Here is a 27,022-nt window from a genome sequence, read left to right as displayed (position 1 = left end):
TCAACTGGCAGCTTCATTAAATAGTACCTGCAAAACACCAGTCTTAACGTCAACAGTGAAGAGGCGACTCTGGGATGCTGGCCTTCTAGGCAGAGTTGCAACGAAAAAGCCATATCTCAGACTGGCCAATAAAAAGAAAAGATTAAGATGGGTAAAAGAACACAGACACTGGGCAGAGGAAGATTGGAAAAAGGTGATGGACAGACAAATCTAAGTTTGAGGTGTTCGGATCACAAAGAAGAACATTTGTGAGATGCAGAAAAAATGAAAAGATTCTGGAAAAGAGCTTGGTGGTGGCAATGTGATGGTCTGGGGGTGCCACCCTGTGGATGGCGCTTAATTGGAGCCAATTTCCCCATACAACAGGACAATGACCCAAAGCACAGCTCCAAACTATGCAATAACTATTTAGGGAAGAAGCAGTCAGCTGGTATTCGGTCTATAATGGAGCAGCCAGCAGTCACCGGATCTCAACCCTATTGAGCTGTTGTGGGTGCAGCTTGGCCATATGGTACTGTAGGAAGTGCCCATCAAGCCAATCCAATTTGTGGGAGATGCTTCAGGAAGCATGGGGTGAAATCTCTTCAGATTACCTCAACAAATTGACAACTAGAATGCCAAACGTCTGCAAGGCGGTAATTGCAAATGGAGGATTCTTTGATGAAAGCAGTTTGAAGGACACAATTATTATTTCAATTAAAAATAATTATTTATAACTTTGTCAACGTCTTGACTATTTTTCCTATTAATTTTGCAACTCATTTCATGTATGTTTTCATGGAAAACAAAGAAATGCATAAGTGACCCCAAACTTTTGAACGGTAGTGTATTTCTTGAACTGCAATGTTGGTTAAGGGCTTGTAAGTAAGCATCTCACAATAAGGTCTACAACTGTTATATTCGACGCAAATACGATTTGATTTGAGCTATCCCACAAGCCTACTGTAGTACAGCTGGTTCAAGGGGAGTGGCCAAACATGTCTTTCGGTGTTTTCGTCTTGTAGCTGACTTCTCTATCTGTGCGCTTCACGGGAATGCGTAGGAGTAGGGGAAACACGCTTTAAGAAATCATAAGAGTGGACTTCGGTTCAACCTGCATTGGATTTTCTAACTACACGTTTTAGGGACGCAACTAAATGGTAAGAAACCTGTAGTTTGACAAATGTGCAATACAATTTACAAATACCCGGGTTTATTCCAGCATTGGCGGATAAAGCATACTATATCAGAATTATAGGAAGTGGGCTTTATGCCTCTGGTTTACAATTGTTTACAGTACACAGTAGGCTATATTCCACCATCTCCGTGAGCAATCAGGTCGATGACGAAGTGATTAATGTATTGGTGAGAATATATATTTGAAAATGTAGGAACATTGGATAAATTAAATCCGGATTTTCGTGTCATGTTATCGTTAAATGTTCGTCTTTACTGATATTCATGTGCAATACCCGGAAGGCCTTACTATAAAATATTGGATCATATCGCGAGTTCTCAGAACATGGTAATAATGCTGAACAATTACATGGTAACAAATCTATTTGATCCAGATGTGATTACTTGCTACAATAAGGCTTACATTGTATTTGAGTATATTTTTGTCGTTGATATTAACAAAAACCCACGTATAAAGTATAAAACCCATGTCCTTATTGTTATCTGGATTTGTTACCATGTAATTGATTACTGGGAAATACTTTTCTCTTACTTCCTCCCTGTGACAGGTGTAGTGACTCAGCCTGGTCCATAATGTCTCGAAGTGGCCGCTCCAAGAGTACCAGGACAGGGTCATCCACAGGCCAGTGTGAGCCTCCTCAGGGACCAGGCGTCCATGTCTATCTGTTTTGGACCAAGGGAGGGGAGCGCTATCTGACCCACACAGAGGGTAAAGTGACAGCCGAGGAGCTTTCAATCTCTGCAGCACAGACTGTGGGTAAGAACAAGTGCCATTTATTGTTTTAATGAAACAGAAACAATATTTTGTTTGAGTATTGAGCAGTAATTTAGGGCATTCAGGTTAGCTGTGTGGTGTTCTGTTGTTTGAGGACATTGGCAGCCTGGCACCCGTAAGGGTGTGTTTGAGTTGATGACTCCAGGCATCTGGGTTTTACAGGGCATTCGGGAAAGTATTCAGACCCCGTCACTTTTTCCACATTTTGTTACGTTATAGCATTATTCTAAAATTGATTAAATCATTTATTTTCTTCATAAATCTACACACATTACCCCATAATGATTAAGCAAAAACAGGTTTTTAGAAATGCTTGTAAATGTATAAAAAAAACAACTGAAATATCACATTTACATAAGTATTCAGACCCTTTACTCAGTACGGTGTTGAAGCACCTTTGGCAGCAATTACAGCCTCGGTGTTCTTGGGTATGATGCTACAAGCTTGGCACACCAGTATCAGGGGAGTTTCTCCCATTCTTCTCTGTGGATCCTCTCAAGCTCTGTCAGGTTGGATGGGGAGCGTCGCTCAACAGCCATTTTCAAGTCTCTCCAGAGATGTTCAATCGGGACATTCAGAAACTTGTTCCGAAGTTACTCTTGCGTTGTCTTGGCTGTGTGCTTAGTCGTTGTCCTGTTGGAAGGTGAACCTTCGTCCCAGTCTGAGGTCCTGAGTGCTCTGGAGCAGGTTTTCATCAACAATGTACTTTGCTCCGTTCATCTTTCCCTTGATCCTGACTAGTCTCCCAGTCCCTACTGCTGAAGAACATCCCTACAGCATAATGCTGCCACCACCATGCTTCACCGTAGGGAGGGTGCCAGGTTTCCTCCAAACGTGATGCTTGGCATTCAGGCCAAATAGTTCAATCTTGGTTTCATCAGACCAGAGGATCTGGTTTCTCATTGTCAGAGTCTTTAGGTGTCTTTTGGCAAACTCCAAGCAGGATTTCATGTGCCTTCTACTGAGGAGTGGCTTCCATCTGGCCACTCTACCACAAAGGCCTGATTGATGGTTGTCCTTCTGGAAGTTTCTCCCATCTCCACAGAGGAACTCTAGAGCTCTGTCAGAGTGACCATCGGGTTCTTGGTCACCTCCCTGACCAATGCCCTACTCCCCCGATTGCTCAGTTTGGCTGGGCAGCCAAAGAGTCCTAGAGTCCTGTTTCCAAACTTCTTCCATTTGAATGATGGAGGCCACTGTGTTCTTGGGGACCTTCAAAGCTGCAGAAGTGTTTTGGTACCCTTCCCCAGATCTGTGCCTCGACACAATCCTGTCTCAGAGCTCTATGTACAATTCCTTTGACCTCATGGCTTGTTTTTTTGCTCTGACGTGCACTGTCAACTGTGCGACCTTATATAGGCAGGTGTGTGCATTTCCAAATCATGTCCAATCAATTGAATTTACCACAGGTGGACTCTAATCAAGTTGTATAAAATTGATCAAAGATTATCAATGGAAACAGGATGCACCTGAGCTCAATTTCGAGTCTCATAGCAAATGGTCTGAATTCTTATGTAAATAAGGTATATATATATATTTTTTTAATTTACATTTGCAAAAATGTTTAAAAAACTATTTTCACTTTGTCATTATGGGGTTTTGTGTGTAGATTGATTACATTTAAAAAAATTTAATCCACTTTAGAATAAGGCTGTACCGTAACAAAATGTGGAAAAAGTGAAGGGGTCTGTGTACTTCCTGAATGCACTGTATGTCATTGAAAGGGTGTATCCAAGGTGTACTTAACCTATATATCTGTCCCCCTAGGTATCACTCCACTGTGCCATGTCCTGTTTTCCCTGTATGACCCTGAATCCCACTGCTGGTACAGTCCCAACCATTTCTTCAACCCAGAAGAGCAGACAAGCCTGACACTCCATTATCGCATGAGGTTAGTGTGTGTGTGTGTTTAAAAAAGGCCATCCCGTCCCCTCCTTTCTACCTAGATTTCCCTCACACTCCCTTCATTTTCCCTTGAGTCCCGTTAGTTTGGCTGTTCAGCCTACCTTAGTTAGCCCTGCCGTTCCCAACCAATCAGAGCTCTTGGAAAGGCGCAACTGGACACTGCACCCACTCAGGTCAGAGTGTTATCTTTGTCCGAAGAAAGAAGACGCACATTTCTGAGGTCAATTTTTTTATTGTGGACAGCAACAAGAATACCTGAATGTGGTGCGTGCATCAAAATAATCACAAATCATTCGGAGTAACACGAGTACTATTCCACCAAGATTCACTCCCAGTCAAGATTCATGTTGTATGACCAGAAGTGTGTGAAGAGAGAGGAAAAGGAAATTAAAACCCTGAAAAGAGAAGCATCGTCATTGTTCTGACCGGACATCCTGTGGAGGGTCAGAACCCAGAGAAGCATCAGCATTCTGTGATGGATGTAGTCTATCACAGTGTCATCCGTTTTATCACCAAAGCCCCATACACTACCCACCACTGCAAACATGTATGCTCTATATGTATGCTGTATGCTCTCGTTGGCTGGCCCTCACTACATATCCATCACCAAACCCACTGGCGCAAGGTCATCTATAAGTCTTTGCTAGGTAAAGCCACGCCTTATCTCAGCTCACTGGTCACCATAGCAACACCCACCCGTAGCACGCACTCCAGCGGGTATATTGCACTGGTCACCCCCAAAGCCAAAACTTACTTTGGCCGCATTACCTTCCAGTTCCCTGCTGCCAATGACTGGAACAAATTGCAAAAATCTCTGAAGCTGGAGTCTTATATCTCCCTCTCTAACTTTAAGCATCAGCTTACTGATCACTGCACCTGTACACAGCCAATCTGTAAATAGCACACCCGACTACCTCAAAATTGTTCTGACCGGACATCTTGTGGAGGGTCAGAACCCAGAGAAGCATCAGCATTGTTCTGAGCGGACATCCTGTGGAGCATCAGAACCCAGAGAAGCATCAGCATTGTTCTGAGCGGACATCCTGTGGAGCATCAGAACCCAGAGAAGCATCAGCATTGTTCTGAGCGGACATCCTGTGGCGCATCAGAACCCAGAGAAGCATCAGCATTGTTCTGAGCGGACATCCTGTGGAGCATCAGAACCCAGAGAAGCATCAGCATTGTTCTGAGCAGACATCCTGTGGAGCATCAGAACCCAGAGAAGCATCAGCATTGTTCTGAGCAGACATCCTGTGGAGCATCAGAACCCAGAGAAGCATCAGCATTGTTCTGAGCGGACATCCTGTGGAGCATCAGAACCCAGAGAAGCATCAGCATTGTTCTGTACGGACACCCTGTGGAAGGTCAGAACCCAAATCCCAGTCAGCATAATTGTGCTAGCAGGTGAGGGCATTCACAGCTGACCGCTCAGAAGGGGGAGGGCATACCAGCCAAATGTTTTTATAGTGTGTGTCAAATCAAATTTTATTTGTCACATACACATGGTTAGCAGATGTTAATGCGAGTGTAGCGAAATGCTTGTGCTTCTAGTTCCGACAGTGCAGTAATAACCAACGAGTAATCTAACCTAACACTGTGTGTGTGTGTGTGTGTGTGTGTGTGTGTGTGTGTGTGTGTGTGTGTGTGTGTGTGTGTGTGTGTGTGTGTGTGTGTGTGTGTGTGTGTGTGTGTGAGAGAGACTATGCACTGTATGCTTTTATGTACAGGCATATTTATATAGGGAATTTTCTCTTTCTGTTCCCAGGTTTTACTTTCGGAATTGGCATGGGTTGAGTGAGAAGGAGCCGTCAGTGTCGCGATATGCCCCACGATCAGGGACAGAGCACGGGGGCTCACCTCTACTAGAAATGACCTCCCTGGAATACCTCTTCTGCCAGGTGTGTTTCAGAAAGAGGCGTGTTTTATCCAAAATGTGTTTGTATTCATATATTCCTGTGGAAGTGTGCATTAACATAATATTCCTTTGTCACACGGACATTTTCATATTGTGAAAAAACTAATTTCCCTTTTTGTTTCTCTTAGGCAAAGTTTGATTTTGTGAATGATGTCACGCCGATGGAGGATGCTCAAGGAAAGGAAGAGTTGAGTCACTTTAAGAATGAGAGTCTGGGGATGGCTGTGCTGCACCTCTCTCACCAGGCCCTGCGCTCAGGCTGCACGCTACAGGAAGTGGCCAAGTCTGTCAGGTAAGCCATGAGTCAGAGGGGATGGGTGCATTGTTTAGGAAGGGCTTTGACAAGGTTTCAGACATTACTATAGTCTGAGGCTGTGTTGAAAAATGGCACCTTATTCACTATCAAAACTAGTGCACTATAGAGGGAAACTAGTGCCTTTACAAACGCAGCCGTAATGTTTTGATTGACTTCCATATTCCCCTTGCCATACTGTAGCTTCCTGCGCTGCATTCCGAGATCCTTCTCCAAACATATAGCGAGGGACAACTTCCTGACCAAGATCCGTATCCGGCGTGTGTTTGCTGACTTCGTGAGGACCTTCCAGGAGCACACTGTGGACTTAGGACGCCTGGGCTCCCAGGAGGTCATGTATAAATACCTGTCTACTCTGGAGCACCTAGCCCCCTGCTTCGGTACCGAGACCTTCCTCGCGGCCCAACTGGAGCTGAGGAAGGACGGGGGCGACGGGAGCGGCTCCTACCTCCACACCAGCCACGCCCACGGGGCCTCTGACCCTGGGAACTTTGGCCCTCAGGTCATGCATGAGGTCATGGTGTCTGGTACCAAGGGGATTCAGTGGAGGAAGATCACAGTGCAGAAGGTATTTCTGTCTCATTGGATGTCTATCAAGCTCTTTGACTGCTAGTTAGAACTGTGCCTTTGTGTTTCTCGTAGTGTGCCTTCTGTGGGATGCTCTGTAAGTTGTGTCTATCCATTCTAGGCCCAGGCCAACAGTTACTTTGGGAACGATTACTTAGGGAATCGGAAAACTGTGAAGCAATCGCCCCTCCAGCAAGAACCTAAATCCTCTGACACATGGACGTCTTTCTGCGACTTCCCGGAAATCTCCCACATCACCATCACTGGAGCCAACGTCAGCATCATTAAACAGGACAACTTCTCTATGGTTCGAGCACCTGCCTCTCAACTGCTTTCTGTTGGGCCCCAAACCGATCTTGAGATACACACACGTAGCTCCATGTTTTGTGCAAATCCCCCATTGACAACATTGCATGATTTATGCAAAAACCTAAGTCAAGTGTGCAGATCTCAAGTTAGGTTAGTGTGTGAAGTTGCATCTTACTATATGATGTATGTCTGTACGGAAGCGGAGTATCTGACTGATATGTGTGTAGGTGGTGTTGTCTGAGGATAATATGTGTATATGTGTGCAGGAGGTTCAAATGAATTCCATCCTTGAGGCTCTGTCTTTCGTCTCCCTGCTGGACGGGTACTTCCGGCTTACTGCAGACGCACACCACTACCTGTGTCACGAGGTGGCTCCGCCCAGGGTAGTGCTCAGTGCCACCAATGGCCTCCATGGACCAATGAAGTGAGTAACACACACACACACACACACACACATTGCCCTGGCTCCCACTACAATTCTGACTGTCTTTTTCAGTGATGACTTTGTGCTGCAGAGACTGAGGAAGGAAGCAGTTGAAGAGGGAGCCTTTCTTGTGCGCTGGAGCGTCCTCGACTACCACCGCATCATATTAGCTGTTCTAAACAAGAGTCAGGTAAACGTGCCTCCGCACCCAAGCCCTGAAGGATGAGGAACATGGAAAATGTAGAGTCTGAAAATATGAAAAGCAATATAATGTCATTAGAAGTTATATATTTGGATGCATGTGTGTGTCTTTTCTGGCTTTCTATAGAATGGACAAGCTGCAATCCACAAGCAGTTCAGGATCCTGCATAGTGGTTCAGTGTTTTCTCTGGAAGGCTGGGACCGGGAGTTCTCCAGTGTCAAGGAGCTCACCGACAGCCTCAAGACCTTTGTGCTCAAGTCTGGCACGGACAATTTCACTGTGAAGAAATGCTGCCAACCCCGACCTGCAGGTTAGTTTGTGTGTGATGTGTTTTTTATAGATGTGCATTGGTGTTGTTCTGCCCCTAACATACCACAGCTCAACATATGTACAGAGATGTTATTCTGTAAGGATGTGTTGTGTGTCCATGTTTTCCTATACTGTATTTAAATGAGTGTTTGTGTGCTGCAGAACTGTCCAACCTCTTGGTGATGAGGCAGGGTGCGGACCAGTGTGTTCAGCCTGACTCTGTGGCCCTCTGTCTGACTCAGCTGAGGTTCCATCAGATCAAAGACAAGGAGATCACCCAGGTGAGAGAGAGGGCATTCTTGCTCCACCCTCGACAACTACTGTGATTATTATTATTTGACCATGCTGGTCATTTATGAACATTTGAACATCTTGGCCATTTTCTGTTATAATCTCCACCCGGCACAGCCAGAAGAGGACTGGCCACCCCTCATAGCCTGGTTCCTCTCTAGGTTTCTTCCTAGGTTTTGGCCTTTCTAGGCAGTTTTTCCTAGCCACCGTGCTTCTACACCTGCATTGCTTGCTGTTTGGGGTTTTAGGCTGGGTTTCTGTACAGCACTTTGAGATATCAGCTGATGTACGAAGGGCTATATAAATACATTTGATTTGATTCTCTTCTATATATTTCTCTGTCAGTGCCCTCCTTTGTGTATGTTTCACCTGGGTTATATTCAGTAGGGCACACCTTTGCAACTGTACCTCCCAGTTTCACTAAATTCCAATACATTTTTCCCTACTGAACACTGATGCTCTTCTCTATCTTTATCCGGTTTGTACCCAGTACTTCTAAAATGGTTGTATGTCTGGTTGTCCCTGTGCTTAGGAGCAGCATCTGGGCCGTGGGACCAGGACCAACATCTACTCTGGCAGTCTGTTGGTGAGGGGCGGAGTGGAGGAGGAGAATGAGGAGGACAAGTGGAATAACAATCTTACTGATCGCAAAGAGATCCGAGTGGTTCTTAAGATCTTGGACCAGAGCCACAAGGACATAGCGTTAGTGAGTTACCATTAATGTATCATTATCCTCTTACAGTAATTGATTGCGTGATGAGTAACCTTACCTGTGACCTGAAGACTAGCTCGGTGTGATAATGCCTGGACTTTAGCTCTGTGCGATAACACCATCCCAGGTTCCAACCCAGTTTGCCTCAATCACACAACGGTTACCTTGTTGGTTCGAAGCTACCGTTTTCATGGTAGACTCTGTTAAATGTGAACCTTTGTTTACAATGTCCTGATAATCCTTCCTATTTCCTGTCCTCTCGTAGGCGTTCTTTGAAACAGCCAGTCTGATGAGCCAAGTATCTCACAGTCACCTGGTCTTTGTTCACGGCGTGTCTGTCAAAGGATCTGAGAGTAAGTCACCATGGCACTACTCAACCTCACACTTCCTCATTCAGCTGTGCAACTTCCTCCTTCAGCACTGACAATTCCCTCTCAGAAGGTTAATTGTATTGGTTGTTTGAATTACTAGGCAACAGGACTGGTGTACAGTACAACCACAAGCCTGACTCTCAGCCAAACCGTAGCCTTTGAATTAGACTCAATACAGTGAAGTGTCGGGTCATCTCTAACAGTAAGTGGTGTGATCCGAGATAATAATCCTTGTCTTTGACCTGTCTGCAGACATCATGGTGGAGGAGTTTGTGGAGTTTGGGCCTCTGGATGTGTTCCTGCGAAGGGAAAGGGCGCTGGTCACCCCTCAGTGGAAATTTACTGTAGCCAAACAGCTGGCCAGTGCCCTGAGCTACCTCGTAAGTCGGCCTGATACCCTCACATCACAACAAACTAAGATTACTCCTTTTAGGATGTTGATCTCCTGTCTTCTGTGATAGTCCCGTTTCAAACTCTAAACCCTTGTGTCCATAGTTAATGTATTGCCAACCCTCATCTCCCACTATTGAGTGTCATGAATGTACTTTATGTTGTTACCTCTACCACCTGGTTACTGCAGGAGACTAAACAACTGGTACATGGTAATGTCTGTGCTAAAAACATTCTGGTGGCTCGCCGTGGTCTGGAGGAAGGCACCTTTCCCTTCATCAAGCTGAGCGATCCAGGCATTGCCCTCAACGTGCTGTCCAGAGAAGGTTAGTTCCTACTTGACCAATAAAACAGTTAGTTTCTACCAGACCACATCCATGTTGGGCAACACCCACTACATGATAAATACAATCTCTCTACAGTGAGTTATTTTGTCAACCCTCAATTTCCGTCTCTGGTGGTTTTGCTTGGTCTTCATTCTTTTAGATCAGATTGAGTCACAAGAAGCCCTGTGTAAACCACTACCTGGTTGCTGTGAGGCCCACTTCCTGGTTGTCTTGCACTTGCCATCATATTGACACTTAGCAGGAAGGCTTTAGAGGTTATTTAGTTTGTGTTGTGAGACCATGTGATTCATGAACCTACTGAATGTAGTGGTATTATATAGCCTGGTCTGACTTAGACTGTCTCAATGCCCTACAGAGCGTGTCGAGCGAATCCCATGGATCGCCCCGGAGTGTGTGCCAAGCGGTGCCCCATTCGGCAGTGCTGCCGACCAGTGGAGCTTTGGAGCCACACTGCTGGAGATCTGCAACAATGGAGATTTGCCCATGAGTGGCAGCACGCTCACTGAGGTACCTACAGCCCTATCGTCACTGCCCTTCAATTCTCCTCCCTCTAATCATAACTCATTATCTGCCATCCTCTTACCGTGCCTGTGATTCATGCTGACCCCTGACCTCTCTCCTGCCAACAGAAAGAGCGTTTCTACGAGACGCGGAGTCGCCTCACCGAGCCCTCGTCGCAGGAACTGGCCAGCTTCATTAGCATGTGTTTGACCTACGAACCCCGGGAGAGGCCGTCCTTCCGCACTGTGCTTCGAGAGCTCACTGAACTACAGATCAAGAGTATGTCCTCTCCTTTTATTATTTGGATCACAGTCTGTTTCTCTCCGTTTCCTCTTCTAGCATTTAGATTGACCACATTTTCGTGATTGATTAGTGTTGCTTTAATGTTGCTCTCCTGGTTTCTGATCAGATCCTGACATATCCCCCCTGGAGTCTCTCCCGGACGCTGACCCCAACGTTTTCCTCAAACGCTACTTGAAAAAGATCCGGGACTTAGGAGAGGTGAGTTAATTTCTCTGCAGGACAACATGACTCTTATAAACCCCTCTGTGCTCTTCATCTTCTGTTGTGCTTTGTGATCTACTGGTGTTATGTAAAACATTATTCCCTGGCCTCCCTCTAACTGAGAGAATGCTTTGTGCTCTCTCTCTGTCTCCAGGGTCACTTTGGGAAGGTGATTCTCTATGTGTATGACCCAGCCAACGACGGGACAGGGGACTATGTGGCAGTGAAGACCCTGAAGCATGAGGGAGGCAGCCATCTCAGTGAAGGCTGGATGAAGGAGATTGAGATCCTCAAGTCTCTTTACCACGGCAACATAGTCAAGTACAAGGGCTGCTGCTCTGAGCTGGGTGAGTGGCATGTGATCCAGTCAAGCTCACCTGTCTGTCATCCATCTGCTGTATATGACTGGCAGTCTCATTTTCATACAATGCTTGTTTATTACATTTCTTGCTTGGCTCCTTCCTACAGATGACATGTTCATGTGTGGGGGGTTTCCAGCATCTGTTCACATTTACATGTGTAGGGTAGCGTCTGTATGTATGAGTGACTGCTGTAAATGCCTGTTTCGTTGTCTCCACAGGAGGGCAGACGGTGCAGCTGATTATGGAGTTCCTACCTCTGGGCAGCCTCAGAGAGTACCTAGCCAAACACCGCCTGGGCGTGGCTCACAGCCTCCTGTTTGCACAGCAGATCTGCCAGGTGAGACGAGCACTGCACGGGGGGGGGGGGGGGGGGGGCTGGTAATATAAAGATATGTAATCTAGATTCCTTCTAGGGTTCTGTTTAGTTATGTAGCAGGTACACTGTTTGGGTTCAAGTTGAAGATTTGCTATCCAATATTGGAGTATTGTTTTATACAACAATAGATTATAGTACTCTATTTTCTTCTCTAACTGCTACTCTTTCACCTTGGTCTCCCTCATCTCTCCTCCTGCTCTTTTGGCTTTTTTTCCTTTTTAAGGGGATGGATTACCTGCACTCGAAGCGATACATCCATCGGGACTTGGCTGCCCGGAACGTACTGGTGGAGAATGAGCATCTGGTGAAGATCGGGGACTTTGGCCTTACCAAATACATCCCAGAGGGAGATGTTTACTACCGCGTGCGTGAGAATGGAGACAGTCCTGTGTTCTGGTGAGTCCTGGAGCCATTGAGCAATTACTTCCCTTCTGGGCTGCTAATTTAGAGTCCAGATGTGTGCATTAAAAGGTATCTTACGGTAGGTAACCTTTGACTTTATTTTACAGGTATGCGATTGAGTGTCTGAAGGAGAGCAAGTTTTCCTTCTCTTCAGACATTTGGTCCTTTGGCGTGACGCTCTATGAGGTCCTGACCCACTGTGAATATCGTCAGAGCCCTCCAGTGGTACGAAACGACACCCTCTGTCTCCGTCTAAATCCGCATGATCCATTTAACCAAGGCCACCAACCCTTTACATAATTGTGATGCAGTCTGTGTGCGGTTTGCTGAGTGTATTAATTGTGACGTGTGCGTTTTGTATGTGTGTGTTTTTTTTTTTATAGAAGTTCTTTCAGATGATGGGTAAAGTGAAGGGTCAGATGACGATGCTGGTGCTGATCAAGCTGCTGGAGAAACACAATAGGTTGCCCTGCCCCCGAGACTGTCCTAGCGAGGTAAAGCATACAGCTAAACACTCTTACACAGTCTTCATTGTTTCTGTAAGCCAGATGCACCTAGGGAAACGAACCTGTCTTTGTTTTGAACAGGTCCGCATTTTGATGCAGCATTGTTGGGACTTTGACCCCGCGAGACGGCCATCTTTCAAATCCCTCATTGCGTCCATCGAAGCGATTCGCAAGACATACGAACGGCAACCCAATGTGCGGCTGTCCCAAATTAGCCAATGAGAACCTTACTTTTTCACATGCCAGCTGGCCTTACTCCTGTATACCTCAGCACTTTGCTACATAAATCTACTCTAGAGTCTACACCACACTCTGCACCACAGTGCCCTCTGTCTGTTCTGAAGGAGTAGACTGCTCTTTGTATTAATAAATAGGAACTCAGGTTTTTAGTCATTCTCATCCATTCATTCATATAGATGAGCCCTTAGTGATGGCACTTGTTTTATTTTGATGTGACAGGTATTATTTTTTTAGGTGTGAAATTCCCTGAATGGCAGCTATAGTGCTGTCTCGGGAGGAGAATCGGGCCCATGTTCCATGACTGATCTAATTTAGGTTCTACATTTTAGCCCGAGTTGGAGGATCCCATTCATATGAAATATTTACTATCCAGAAGAGGAGAGGAGCTGTCGTTCCACATGATTTGTCACTCATAATGTTCACATGATTAATATAACACTTCAATTGAGGCATGTATATTACCAACAGTTTCTCTTTATTTCTGTATTGGTGTAAATATAAAACATTTACTGATTTTATTGTATCATATCATGTTTTTCCCTATGTATGTATTAAATGTTTGAGTGGGCGAATGTTGAAAATGAAGCATTTGTATCCCTTGACGGTGTTTAATAAATTTGACCGAAGCCCAAAAAAATCCAGGTTGTGAATTGTTAGTTCATCATTTGTAACACTTTCACCGAATGTAAATGATCAATTGTGTATTTATTTTAAAAATGGAGAGTTGAGTGCAAAGCAAAGGGAAGTCCACTTCTGTTTGCCAACTTGAGCAAACTGTCTACTCAGATGTGGTATGATAAACATGCTAAGGTCCAGTGTGCCTAGAGGCGAAAGCTAATTTGATTTTATGCCTAAATAATTTCCCTATTAGTTGAGCTTTTCCTAAATAAAATAACATTTCCTGTCAATCAGGGACATACACAGCTGAATGTAATGCAAACACCTCAACTTCTATTGAATCAGAAATTATATAGTGATTTTATCAATATGTTCATACCGGTAATTCAATTCAATGTGGGTTTGTTGAATTTGTAGTGGGCGTAACTGGTTTTGATTTATGACAGGCAAGCTACATCTACCCGCCCCGCTCATGACGTGACGTGGTATAAAAAAAATGCATCTTCTCGTCCAATTAGAAGCCGAGTTGCGCCCATGTGTGTATTGTTTAAACTGCTCAAATCTGACGGCGTTGTCAGTTTCAGAAAACTTTCAGGCAAAGGTGATGGCGGCCGCGGTGTCCGTTAGCGCAGCTGGCAGAGAAGAAAATCCAAATGCAGGGCCCAATTTCGCTAGTCGTCCACTTCACGAAAACTATGACCCCGCTGTCGAACACGAGAATTGGGTGTCCAGGGATCCCGAACTCGAGCCCAGTGATGGGGATGCATCATCGGACAACGAGTGTCAGCGAAGGGTCGATGAAGAGTTGACGACGCTTAGCCCTGAAGAGATTGAGAGTCGCTTGGACAGAACTCGTCGAGAGTTTTACAATCGCCGGAAAATCATAATAAAAAACCTGCCATCCGATGTTAGCAATCAGGTACGTTTCCTAAACTTTTTTTTAGTTTTCAGTAACGTTAAAAAGCTAACGCGGGTCAGTAATTTCATCAGATCAAGCCTAGGATGCAGCTCGTTAATCTAGTAACGTTATGTAAAAGATAAATAACTACACCCGTGCCATGAAATTGACATCTAGCTATATTACCAGTAATTTAACGGAGTTCGCTGACTCCTGGTGATGTCTTTATTCTAGTTAGCTATCTTATCTTAACGTTAACTAGCACAGTTTCCTAGGAACTAACAATGATTTGCGAACTAATCGTAGTTCCATATTATGTCGCCAATAAACTTCTATTTGCGCTCTTAAAGTATTGCTACGTGGTAGGTGATGTTTGGTGGTTATTCACGGCCTGGCTGTAATTGCCCATTCCAGCATCACGCGTGGTTGATGGACAAGTTGAAAGTGCAGAATAAAAATCCTCGTGCGGAAAGGCAATGCTAGTTGCTAACGTTAGCAGAACTGTTTGTTTTGTTTTGACCAGTAATTGTCAGGCTATGGATTGACCATACATTGTATGTGACTGGTTCAAAAGTCTGTCGTTAAATTATTTTCAGGTAATGTCCCTCATTGAAACAAACTTCATGGCCCTGAAACATTTTGTGTGAAACATTTTTTTTTTTTAAGTTGGAACATGCTTGACTCGTGGGGAACTGTGGCCTGTGCGCGTTTCATTGTTTGCCTGGTGCATATTGGGAGTTCGAGATGGGAACGTGAGTAGCAGTGACAAAGGGTTGAAGGTGTAGAGGCAACGTAGCCGCTTTCAGAAAATGCTAGACAGCATTGCGATTCGTTTGTGGAACAGGCAAAGCATTGTGGAACAACATTTCTTCTAGCACAGTGAATGGGCAACTTTTTTCCACCATTGCCCGATAAGCTGGGGCTGACTTTGCTTAAATTGGTCTTTGGCAATTTGAAACAAAAGCAATCATCCTAAATTGTTTTGATCAATACTTCTGAGCATTTAGGTACTACAGATGGTCTATACTCAAATATTGCTGTGGAAAGCACTTGTCAATGTCACACTATCCCTAATTGGACACTTAAACTGATAGCAACATGCTTCGACCCCCCCCCCAAAATGAATGGAAAAGCAAGTCAGTGAATAAAATAGACATATAGATAAAGCTACACAACAGATGGCTTTAGATTAGGGATGTTCACACATCACATTAGTTTGTCATGGTTTCAAGTGATTGTAGTGTCTAACACTTAGTTTTAAGCAGAATTTATGCCTACACCGTTGGTAGGGCGTTTGGTAGGGCATCTCTGGCCAAGGAGGGCGTTTAAAAATATTGACTGGAATTCTGTGGAAAAAAATTATAGGGAAACACTGATTGTAGCTCACCACACTTTCTCCCTTTCAGGAGGTACATGAGCTGTTGCGCAGCTATGACTTGAAGTACTGCTTTGTGGACAAATACAAGGGAACCGGTAGGTAAAAAGACTGAAATAAATGTAAGACTAATTGGATGCAGCAGGCTCTCTGACAGAGCTAGACAAACAGATTCCTCAACTCTCTTCCTATTTTGAGCAATGTAACCTTCCACATAGTTCTTCAAAGTCTTAGCTCATATTCTCTCTTCTCCCCTCAGCTTTTGTCACACTGCTCCATGGGGAGCAGGCACAATGTGCCATCAAAGAGTTCCACCAGCACATGCTGCGGGAGCGGGAGATCTCTGTGCAGCTGCAGCCCACTGACGCGCTGCTGTGCATCGCCAACCTGCCCCACGCTTTCTCCCAGCAGCAGTTTGAGGAGCTGGTGAGACCCTTCGGCAACCTAGAGCGCTGCTTCCTGGTCCACAGCGCCTCCACTGGCCACTCCAAGGGCTACGGCTTCGTGGAGTACATGAAGAAGGACTCTGCGGCTAGGGCTAAGTCTGAGCTGCTGGGGAAGCAGCTGGGCTCCAGGATGCTGTACGTCCACTGGACTGAGGTGGGCTCCCTCACCTACCCCCTGCTGCACTCCAGGTGTCTCTGTGTGGACCGTCTGCCCCCCAGCCTACTGACCGCTCAGGACCTCGGCAATGCCCTGGCCGACACGCACGCACCCATCTTTTGCCAGGTCAGTCACATGTGAACACGCGCACAGGAACTCCAACGACCTCTCACACAAACTTGATACTGATATTTTCAGAGGATTTAACATGTGTATCTGCCTCTAATGAATAGTGTATATATCTACTAGCGTTTCTCAGTTCAATTTGTATTGGAGTGGCTCCAGTGTACTCTAGTAGCAAGCAGAACATACCTGCTTGTACTTTTGGCACACCTTTTTACTTTGTTAGTCATGAAAGCTGTTCCAACTGTTTCCCCATAGGTTTTTTTAGAAGCAGCGGTGGCAGAGTTAGCGTGTGCATGGCTAATGGCACGGTATTAGAGGCCCTCTTGGCCTCAAACACCATTTTGTTTTAAAGCTAATTCTACACATTTTGCCGTTGTGCAGAGGAAATGGGCAGTTTTAGAGAATTTCTTGCAATTATACATTTTGCCATTGCTTATACCCTTTTCTTATGCGATCTGGGTGACTCAAACGTATAACAAAATCAATGGAGTGCCAATGCAATGACATTTTTAAATTTGATTGTCCCGGACTGTTTATACTTTGATTGTTAGTTAAAGATCAGAGCTCCATTGTCTTGTCTACATACTTTATTGTTGACACTGACAGGTTGACACTGACTGTTTTACCATCCTGAAATATTTTTATTACATTAATTACAATTTTTCAGTGGTGGCCATGATTTAAAAACAGTGGTGGACTGCTGCTAAGTGCATGTAGGGGAAACACTGCAACTGCTTTTGTTTACACTGATCAAGTGTGTTTGAGGTAGCTGTGCTGCAAGGTTCAGATGGTTGTGTTATGTAACATGGGGCATCTATAGTGATGACAGGGTCTTGGGCAGTTCACATAAAGGAGGTCGCTATAGGTGGGAGTATTTTGTATGAATCTGGCTTTCGAGCCCTCACCTTTGACCTGCTTTTCCTGTGGCCACTTGTTTCTATAGCAATGAGCATTGCTGGTTTCTATGGAGATGACCATCTGACTCCCAGGTGGTGTCAGTCAGCAGGCCTCTGGCCCTACAGGCCTTTCTGGAATGAGACAGGGGTGTTCTTTTGGCACCATAAGCACACAGTCATTCATATACCATTAGGGCACGGTAGTTTGAGGTCTGGCAGAACACTGTTGCGTAATAGTGCGAGTGAGGCAATTTAACTATTGGACAGGTTAAAACTCAGGAATATGAAGCTCATTTTTTTTCATAGCTCACTTGGTCTTGATACATTGTTTATTGCCTTTCTTGTAGATCGACAAACTGGAGAGAATTGATTGGTAATTGCTTTTAAACGTTGAGACTCCAGTAGTAGCTGTGGCAAACTGGAGAGAAGATTTGGGAACATGAAGTCCCAAGTACTTTCTCTACTTTATATTACAGAATGCCGCTGGGCATGATTAAGTTTAATCCCACCTACTGTCTCTAGTAGAGGTTGACCGATTAATCGGAATGGCCAATTAATTAGGGCCAATTTCAAGTTGTCATAACAATTGGAAATCTGTAATTTTGGATGACGATTTTGGCTTCCCCCCCCCCCCCCCTTTTTTTACACCTTTATTTAATATTTTTAACTAGGCAAGTCAGTTAAGAACACATTCTTATGTTCAATGATGGCCTAGGAACGGTGGGTTGCCTGCCTTGTTCAGGGGCAGAACGACAGATTTTTTTACCTTGTCAGCTCAGGGATTCAATCTTGCAACCTTACGGTTAACTAGTCGAACGCTCTAACCTCCTGCCTCACGAGGAGCCCGCCTGTTACACGAATGCAGTAAGAGGCCAAGGTAAGTTGCTAGCTAGCTTTAAACTGAATCAATCATAATCACTAGTTAACTACACATGGTTGATATTACTAGTTTATCTAGTGTGTTCTGCGTTGCATATAGTTGTTGCAGTGCGCATTCGCGAAAAAGGACTGTTGCTCCAACGTGTAACTAACCATAAACATCAATGCCATTCTTAAAATCAATAAACAGCAGTATATATTTTTTAACCTGCATATTTATCTAAAATAAAACCAGCTTAGCAGGCAATATTAACCAGGTGAAATTGTGACTTCTCTTGTATTTATTGCACGCAGTCGGTATATGCAACAGTGTGGGTCGCCTGGCTCGTTGCGAACTAATTTGCCAGAATGTTACGTAATTATGACATAACATTGAAGGTTGTGCAATGTAACAGGAATATTTAGACTGGATGCCACCCATTAGATAAAATGCATAACGGTTCCGTATTTCACTGAAAGAATAAATGTTTTGTTTTCGAGATTGTTTCCGAATTCGACCACATTAATGACCTACGGCTCCTATTTCTGTGTGTTATAAGTAAGTCTATGATTTGATAGAGCAGTCTGACTGCGTGATGGTATGCTGCAGAGGGCTCATCAGCATTTATTCAAACAGCACTTTCGTGCGTTTTGCTAGCCGCTCTGCTGTTTATGAATTCAAGCCTATCAACTCCCGAGATTAGGCTGGTGTAACCGATGTGAAATGCTAGCTAATTAGCGGGGTGCGCGCTAATAGCGTTTCAAACGTCACTCGCTCTGGGACTTGGAGTAGTTGTTCCCCTTGCTCTGCATGGGTAACGCTGCTTCGAGGGTGGCTGTTGTCGATGTGTTCCTGGTTCATGCCCAGGTAGAAGTGAGGAGAGGGACGGAAGCTATACTGTTACACTGGCAATACTAAAGTGTTTGTAAGAACATCCAATAGTCAAAGGTATATGAAATACAAATGGTATAGAGACATAGTCCTATAAAAATACTATAACTACAACCTAAAACCTCTTACCTTGGAATATTGAAGTCTCATGTTAAAAGGAACCACCAACTTTCAGGCGACCCATACTGTTGCATATACCCTGACTCTGTGTGCAACAGGCAGTTAACCCAATGTTCCTAGGCCGTCATTGAAAATACGATTTTTTTCTTAACTGACTTGCCTAGTTAAATAAAGGGTAAAAAAAAATGTGTATAAAAAAAATGTTCTCCTGATCTGAGCAAGGAACTTAAACGTTAGCTTTCTTACATGGCACATATTGCACTTTTACTTTCTTCTCCAACACTTTGTTTTTGCATTATTTAAACCAAATTGAACATGTTTCATTATTTATTTTAGGCTAAATTGATATTATTGATGTATTATATTAAGTTAAAGTGTTAGTTCAGTATTGTTGTAATTGTCATTATTACAAATACATTTAAAAAATCGGACGCTTAATCGGTATCTGCTTTTTTTTTGGTCCTCCAATAATCGGTATCGACGTTGAAAAATCATAATCGGTCAACTTCTAGTCTCTACCATTGTATCAAATACTCCTTTCTACTAATTGTGGTGAGGAAATCAGTGTGGATGGTGTTTTAAAAAAAAATGTCAAGATGTTTAATATTACTGGATTCTGTGTAAACCTATTTAAATGGCAAATGTAGTCATTAGTTTTGGACTGATTGCATAAGGAACGCATATTTAACTTAATTTTCCTTTATTCAGTTGGCTCAGGGCCAGGATGACAGTTTCCGGCGGTTTGCCATGTTGGAGTTCTCCTCGGCAGAGATGGCTGAGCAGGTGCAGAGAGAGGTTGACGGCAGGGCGCTAGGTGGGACCCACATCCGTGTCTCCTTCTGTGCCCCTGGACCCCCGGGAAGAAGCATGCTGGCTGCCCTCATCGCTGCCCAGACCATGGTAAAGACTTCTTGGTTGCCACACCAGACCATATGTTTGAACTATTGCTCCCTTATGTTACTGTGGTAAAACAACTGTTCTGAATGGTGCTCCTCTTCCCTCTCCACAGGCCCTGAACCGAGGGAAAGGTCTCCTCCCTGAGCCCACAGCCATGCAGATCCTCACAGGCCTCAGTAACCCTGCCACCCTCAAGATGCTGCTCAATCCCCTCACCCAGGGCAGGAAACAAGGTGAGTAAGATCATGCCATTTCCTAAAGGAAGACGATGTATGGTATGAGTCTCTTACCCTGCTGTTAATGCTTTAAAGCAGGTGTGTCAAACTCATTCCATGGTGGACCTAGTGTCTGCTGTTTTTTTCTTCCTTTCAAGTAAGACCTAGACAACCAGGTGAGGTGAGTTCCTTATGAATTAGACCTTAATTCATCAATCAAGTCCAAAGCAGGAGCCAAAAGCTGTAGAAATTCTGTGGAATGAGTTTGACATGTGCTTTTAAGCTACAATAGTTATCTTTCTTGGCGACCTGACCAAATTCACATAGAAATGTGAGTTATAGCTCTGTCATTCTCATTGTAAGGAAGTCTAAGAAGTGGTAGATATTTTCTATGTGTGCAATTTCTATGCTTCTCATTTAAGGATTTTGGTTTTGTCTCTTTCTTTTTGTTTTGTACACCAGCTGAAAATATATTTCACATCAGTTAAGATCACACAATGATTCTCTACACTTGCTTGTTTTGCCACAAACTGAAATTAGGCAAACTATTAGAATTTTAGCAACAAGGATGCATATTGCACCTTTAAATGCATGGTGAATGAATAGGTTGTCAGGTCTTACGGTCAAATGGTCTCTCTGCAGGTCTCCTTGGTGCTGCTCCCACCATGCCGCTGCTGGCTAACCCCGCCCTGTCTGCTGCTCTGCTCCAGCTCCTCCTCCAGAACCAGGCCCAAGTTCAACAGGTACCCTGCATACCATGCCCTGCATACTCACCACCTCTCTCCTCCAGCTCCTCTCCCCTCTTTTGTTGGTTCATTAGTCTCTCATCCACACTTCTCCTACTTTATTCTCTCCTCTACTATCAGCAAGCCTTATTGGGAAATCATCTTCTCTGGGCTCAGGTGCTGCACAATAAAGAGAATCGACTACTTCCCTGTGTGAGTGATCACTGAGCGTGTGTGTGGTAGATATAGGTTTGTCGTGAAGGGACTGCTCCCTAAACCAAAGCTGGTAAATGCTCTCCCTCGGGAAAGCGTTTCTTTCTGCTGTGTTCTTTTTGAGGTGGTTTTCTAGTAATATTAATATGCAACTGGTTTGTTTTTGAAGTGTTTTACTGTGAATTCTGACTGACATAATTCTTTAATGTGACATTTTGGTTCAGTAAATATCGGGTATGTAGACTATTAGCATCTTGTGGGTCACTGAAGCGTGTGTTTAACTCGTGTCTCCTACAGGCAGGACTGATGGGGGACAACCTTCTGGCTGCTATGCCTCTCCAGCAGGGAGTCCATCTGCTGGGAGACCTGCCTCAAGGTTTGGCCTTCCATTCATCACAATTCTTTATTGGCATGTCTAAAGTCTACTTGTATTGCCTATACAACTCACTAGTGGCCGTTTCTCTAGTTTGACTTATTTATCACATAGAGCAATGCTCTACATTGATGCTGAGCATATGCATGCTATGCTAGCCCTGCTGCTCTGTTAGTGATTCCATTGCAGGTTCTTTACACATGTCGTGGATTTGGGCAGTACTTATTACATCTAGGTTATTTACTGTGTTGGTGTTGATTTTCAGTGTGATCTCAGGGTTCTCTACATTGCAGTGATGGGGTGTTATATTAATAAGTTTGTCTCGTGTCCCCAGGCGGTGTGGTTCCATCCCTGGGACTCCAGTCAGACCCTATGTGCCCCTTAAACCCCCACTCTATGGGTCACCCCCTGGGCAGAGAGTCCCCTACCAGCTTCTCCCAGAACCCCTCTCCCACTCTCCAGGGCATGTCCATCTCCCACCTGGGTGGTGTGATGGGGGCAGAGGGGCTTACAGCACCTGGGGTATGATGATGATTAAAATGCTCTGTATACTTTTCTAATATTGTCCCTACTAGCAGGCATGCTCAAGTCATTGTGCCTCATTACATAACATCAAGTCCCCATATTAATTTATTTTTTATTTTTATTAATGTCTTCTCCAATAGGTGTCCATTCTAGGACACCCTCCCAATGATGGGAATCTTCCCCAGAACCCCTTCAATGTCCACAGCCTGTTCCCATCAGGTGAGCTGCCCCTCCTACTGTCTGCATACTGTGAAGTTTGACTCTGATTCCTTCCCTGTACTGACCCGTAGGGTTTTTCTCCTTTTCCATTCCTGCCGTCCTTCACTCAGGCACCAACTGCAGGCCCCACCCTTACAGGAAGAGACCAGCGCTAGGCAACTCATCCAACCAGCGCACACAGAACATCCACTGTAACTACAGGCTGCGCTACCAGGAGTCCTACACCCCAGACTACCCCCCAATACACCAGGTAGGTCCCCCTTATCCTCTAACCTTTAATGTCCAGCCCTACTGCCTGGCCTGGCTCATCTGATGTTGTGATAGAATGTCTGCTCATTGATGTTTATTTGATATCCGAGGACACTGCTGTCTTGGTTAAGGTCATTGTGGCCACCTGTGTTTTTTTTTACCTCCCTGGCTGCCCAGTCAGTGCATGGATGTTTTTCTAGTGTGACGGAACACAGTGGGCCTGCTTATCAGCACCACTTCCTCCCTGTCTGGCTACCGTGTCCTCACAATGGTTTGAACCTAGGGTCCTCGCCTCGCAAACACGGGGCTGCCAGCTTGACAACGTACTAGCCAGATGTGCCACCAAAAAGCTTGCAGCTGTGGAGTAAGAGTACGGTACGACCTTAACTTGGTTACATGAGCAGCAGGTTTAATGGCGTCTGGCTCCTCTCTTCCCAGGATCCTCTGGGCCATCTTTATGAACAGCAGGAGGCTCTGGACACTGGAGCTCTGGCAGAGTTCGGACAGCAGGTAAGACACTAAACCATCTCCACTATTCACATCCAGCCTTCAAGCTGTGGCACCTCTTGCCTTTTCAATTTCCACTCCCCTTTGTAGTCTGACTTTTTAATATATACATGTATAACTGTACATGCAGCATAGAATAACATGATGAATGTCTCTGTAGTGGTTTGGTCACCCCGGCTACAGTGAGCAGGCCTCCTCCCGCTATAGTTGCCCGCCCTCGTCTTCCTACTACAGCTCGGTGGCACCTGGCCCCGGCAGCCTCCCCTCCAGCCATCTCAACAAGGTAGGGTAACACACACTTTTCCTTCCCAATGTAATCAACAGATCGAATGAGGGTTGAGTGTCTGCTCAAAATATAAAGGCTGCCCTCTGTTATTTAGACTTAGCGGAGAGGTCTTGACATCTGTTGGCTAGCCTAGCACCCATGTTGGGGACAATCTAAGTTATGAAACAGTTGGGCTGAAAATGTTAAGTGAAAGTTATTGGCTTAATCTGCGTGTCCTTGGTCCACTCAGACGAATGCGGACAACACATTATCTGGTATGCTTGAAGCCGCACATGGTTGCATAACCACAGTAGCCATGCTGGCAGAACGATGACAAACTAAATGGTGTATGAGTGTCTTGCAGTGTCTTTGTAGCAGAATCCTGTGAAGTCCCATGCGGCTGTTCGATATTGCATCTTTCTGTTTGAGTGGACTGTGTAGAAGTTGAAGGGATCGATCGGGCTTTACTGTACCTGGTTGTTCCTCTTAGTTTTGCGCTCACAAAGACCCAAGCCGCCCGTCTTTACTGAAGATCAAAACGTACATTGTGCCTTTTTTAGATGAGACCAATGCATTGTGGTGCTGTTTTGATCCCTGAACACTGTTTGTCTGTTCAGGCTGTGGGCATGCCTCCTTTGAGCCACTCGAACATGTACCCTTCTGGTCTGGGGATGAAGGTCAGTGTGCCTCTTTGTCGTTGTCGGTTGGTCTGCCATTTCCTGTTCTGTCTCCATTTTTCACCATGGCATTTACAGTGGTTTATGTCTCTGCCCCCTCTAGACTCCAATTGGTGGTCACAAGCGTCTGATCCCGTCTCCAGAGCCCAGCCCAGAAGGGGGCTACGTGGGACAACACTCCCAGGGCCTTGGGGGCCACTATGCTGACTCCTACCTGAAACGCAAGCGTATCTTCTAATGGAAACCAATCAACGCTTCTTGTATGAGATGCCAGTTAACAGCCAGGAGATGGCTCCATTACCCCCCCCCCCGGAGCTCCTCCAATCAATCAGCTTTTAGGTTTGGGCTTGGCGGTCCAGTGGTCTCTCACTTGTGTTCCTGCCAGCGACCCCCCCCCCCCCCCCCCCCCCCTCCCCCCGGAGCGCGCTGGGGTTGCAGCCTGTCGCTAATCGGGACATAATGCTTGCCAGTGTATGGGAGTTTTGATGTTTTTTTTTTTGTAAATATATGATTTCAGTGTGCTTGTAAATGAAGTTTTATCCTTTTTTTTTTTTTTGTCTTTTTTCTATCAGGAAATCCCTTTGTTAACACACTGGGAGTTACCTTGTACTATAAGAAAATAATTGTAACATCTGATTTCAGGTCTTTTTTTTTTCTTCTGCGTATTCCCTTCATTGATTGGCTAAGCACTTTGTATTTTAATTTTTATATTTTGTATTAGTTTTTTCTTCCTGTTGTGATGGTGTCAACGGGTTTCTATTTTAAAACGTTTTGCCTCCCGATATTTTTGTATATAGTTCATTACTTTGTTTGATGGGATGTTTTAATTTTTTTTTGCGCGCCTTCCTCCTACAGGGGTTATGTACTGACTGTCTGGACAGGATTCAGGCCTTGGATTCACGTAGATCTGTGTAGCAGTACTGTCTTTCAGTCCTTTAGAAGAACTGTCCCCTTACACAACTAGTCTGGAATATGCTGTTTTCAACCCTTCACTCTTCCACCCCTCCGTCTCATTTGGGAGCCTGTTCTCTACACTGAATGTTTGTTGTTGCACTTGGAGGACACGGGCAGATCACAATTCTCCAGGTTTGTTGAATTTCTACGGTTCTCACTCGTTCCCCCCCCATTCTGTTGTCTGCAGAATCTTGTATATTCTGTGTTGATGTGAGCTCTTTGTCGGCTGAGTATTTGCATCTCAACCACCATGGCACCTAATTTGCTCTTGTTCGTTCGGAGGGGATGGTAGCTGTGCCTTATCCAGACTTTAATATCTACAGATTATGACAGTAAGCAGGGACATCTGTGGCCTCTGTCCACCCAGAGCCTAAACATGAATTAACTGTACTATCATTTATTAATGAGCCATGGCTAGGTTGGCTCCCCTGTGGCTGTCCCTCCCCTGTAGACCAGCAGGGGGGGCTGTTGATCCTCAGGCTAAACTGAAATTAAATCAAGCTTGACAGTTTCACACTGATGGTTGACAAACTGAAACGGGTAGAATTTCCATTCAGTTTTCCAGTCCAGGAGAAGTTGACTTCCAATCTGAAGTGTTAATACGATGGGAGTGTCCAGGGACTCTTAACAGGTGTTTACTAGGTCTGCCTCGGAAGGTTTGCATGGAAATTAAGCTTATGATTGGTCAGTGATTGAGTTCTTAGTCTGTGAAGAATAATCTGGTTGACATTTTGATTGTGATCACCATTACCTCTTGACTTCTAATGGGAACTGCAATTACACTTGAGCCTTAACAGTTCCCCCCCCCCCTCCCTCTGTCATCTCATCTTCCCCTCTGTGGGCTTTCTGACGACATCCCTTTGTACATACTTTAAAGCTTGATCATTTCCTGAGTCCTAAACTCTTGTTTTCTCAATCATATCTTTGGCCTCTGGTCTGTTTTAAGATTGCAACTGCTGCTCAATATTTTGTGTTTTTTTAGTGACCATTACCAAGTGCAGCCACCTGTCTGGTGGTAGATTTCCCCATGTTCTGTATAGACCAACAGGTGCTGCTCGATGATATGAATTAAGATTGCTTTTGTTTTTCCTCATACATGCTGTCTGTCATCTGTACTGCCATATGTGTCTGTTTTGGCGCAAGTAAATGTTATTTAATTAAACTTTTTGTCGTCAGTTAATTCCATGGTCAATAGGCTGGCTGTTAGACAGCACTTGTGTTACGTTTTTATGCTCAGTTAACTCAGGAAAACACTGACTTGCAAAGTTTGGTTGACAGCCACTACACCTGAGCCCCCCCCCACCTCTCAAAAGTGAGGAACACAGGTCAAACTTGTAAATAAATGATTGTTACCCCTATGGCTCTCTAGTCCCCGTTTGGGTTATGTTATTTATAACATTACCTCCATAATCCTTAACCGTCAAATTAATAAACTTAGTCCTGAACTCGTGCTACTGGGTTATAATAACGGTCTTAAAGCAACCCCATAATTCCAAATACCAGATGGTTGGCATGCAGACCTGCACTTATTTTTGGTTGTAGGTCTACCCTATGAACAAGGACTGCTTTTCAATCTTTCGTAAACCACCAATTCTGCTATTCATCAACTGATGTTTTCATTGACTACCTTGAAACCACTGTCAAGGTAAATCAGTGATACAATAGATGGCTTCAGAATACAGATACAAATTGACCAAGTATGGCTTCTGTCATGACTGCTGCGTAGGACGGCTGTGAGGATAGTTATGTTCTTGTTTCTGGGTCTGTTGTGCAGTTGGGCCACAAAGCATCTCTCCGACATGCACATTACAGTCCTGGAGTTGCACACTCAGAAAGATGTCTTCTTTTACTCGGTGAACGTGGCTCTGGAAAATCACCCTGGTTGACGCAGCCTGACTCCCAAGCCTCCCAAAGCCATGG

At 44.7% G+C, this 27,022-nt stretch overlaps 2 protein-coding genes across 2 annotated transcripts; both read left to right on the top strand.

The window, feature by feature from the left end:
- Nucleotides 1-979: 979 nt before the first annotated feature.
- On the top strand, nucleotides 980-13,538 carry LOC139364767 (non-receptor tyrosine-protein kinase TYK2-like). Its single transcript, XM_071101821.1, has 24 exons — nucleotides 980-1,139; nucleotides 1,725-1,933; nucleotides 3,719-3,842; nucleotides 5,622-5,754; nucleotides 5,900-6,063; nucleotides 6,268-6,652; nucleotides 6,773-6,958; nucleotides 7,227-7,384; nucleotides 7,457-7,574; nucleotides 7,713-7,896; nucleotides 8,058-8,176; nucleotides 8,719-8,892; nucleotides 9,164-9,251; nucleotides 9,522-9,649; nucleotides 9,850-9,985; nucleotides 10,362-10,513; nucleotides 10,636-10,786; nucleotides 10,917-11,008; nucleotides 11,166-11,358; nucleotides 11,592-11,710; nucleotides 11,973-12,145; nucleotides 12,259-12,376; nucleotides 12,535-12,645; nucleotides 12,739-13,538. The coding sequence occupies exons 2-24, from the start codon at nucleotides 1,750-1,752 to the stop codon at nucleotides 12,877-12,879; spliced, it is 3,531 nt and encodes a 1,176-aa protein (XP_070957922.1). The 5' UTR covers nucleotides 980-1,139; nucleotides 1,725-1,749; the 3' UTR covers nucleotides 12,880-13,538.
- Nucleotides 13,539-14,092: 554 nt separating this feature from the next.
- LOC139364768 (ribonucleoprotein PTB-binding 1-like) lies at nucleotides 14,093-26,458 on the top strand. Its single transcript, XM_071101823.1, has 14 exons — nucleotides 14,093-14,434; nucleotides 15,820-15,886; nucleotides 16,048-16,517; nucleotides 19,992-20,183; nucleotides 20,293-20,413; nucleotides 21,038-21,138; nucleotides 21,631-21,709; nucleotides 22,041-22,228; nucleotides 22,372-22,450; nucleotides 22,561-22,700; nucleotides 23,138-23,209; nucleotides 23,367-23,489; nucleotides 24,089-24,148; nucleotides 24,252-26,458. The coding sequence occupies exons 1-14, from the start codon at nucleotides 14,120-14,122 to the stop codon at nucleotides 24,384-24,386; spliced, it is 2,142 nt and encodes a 713-aa protein (XP_070957924.1). The 5' UTR covers nucleotides 14,093-14,119; the 3' UTR covers nucleotides 24,387-26,458.
- Nucleotides 26,459-27,022: the final 564 nt, after the last annotated feature.

This window comes from Oncorhynchus clarkii, chromosome 13 (genome assembly GCF_045791955.1).
Source record: "Oncorhynchus clarkii lewisi isolate Uvic-CL-2024 chromosome 13, UVic_Ocla_1.0, whole genome shotgun sequence".
NCBI classification, from domain to species: Eukaryota; Metazoa; Chordata; class Actinopteri; order Salmoniformes; family Salmonidae; genus Oncorhynchus; species Oncorhynchus clarkii.
The sequence above is the reverse complement of the archived record's forward strand: the minus strand, read 5'-3'. Positions and strand labels throughout refer to the sequence as shown.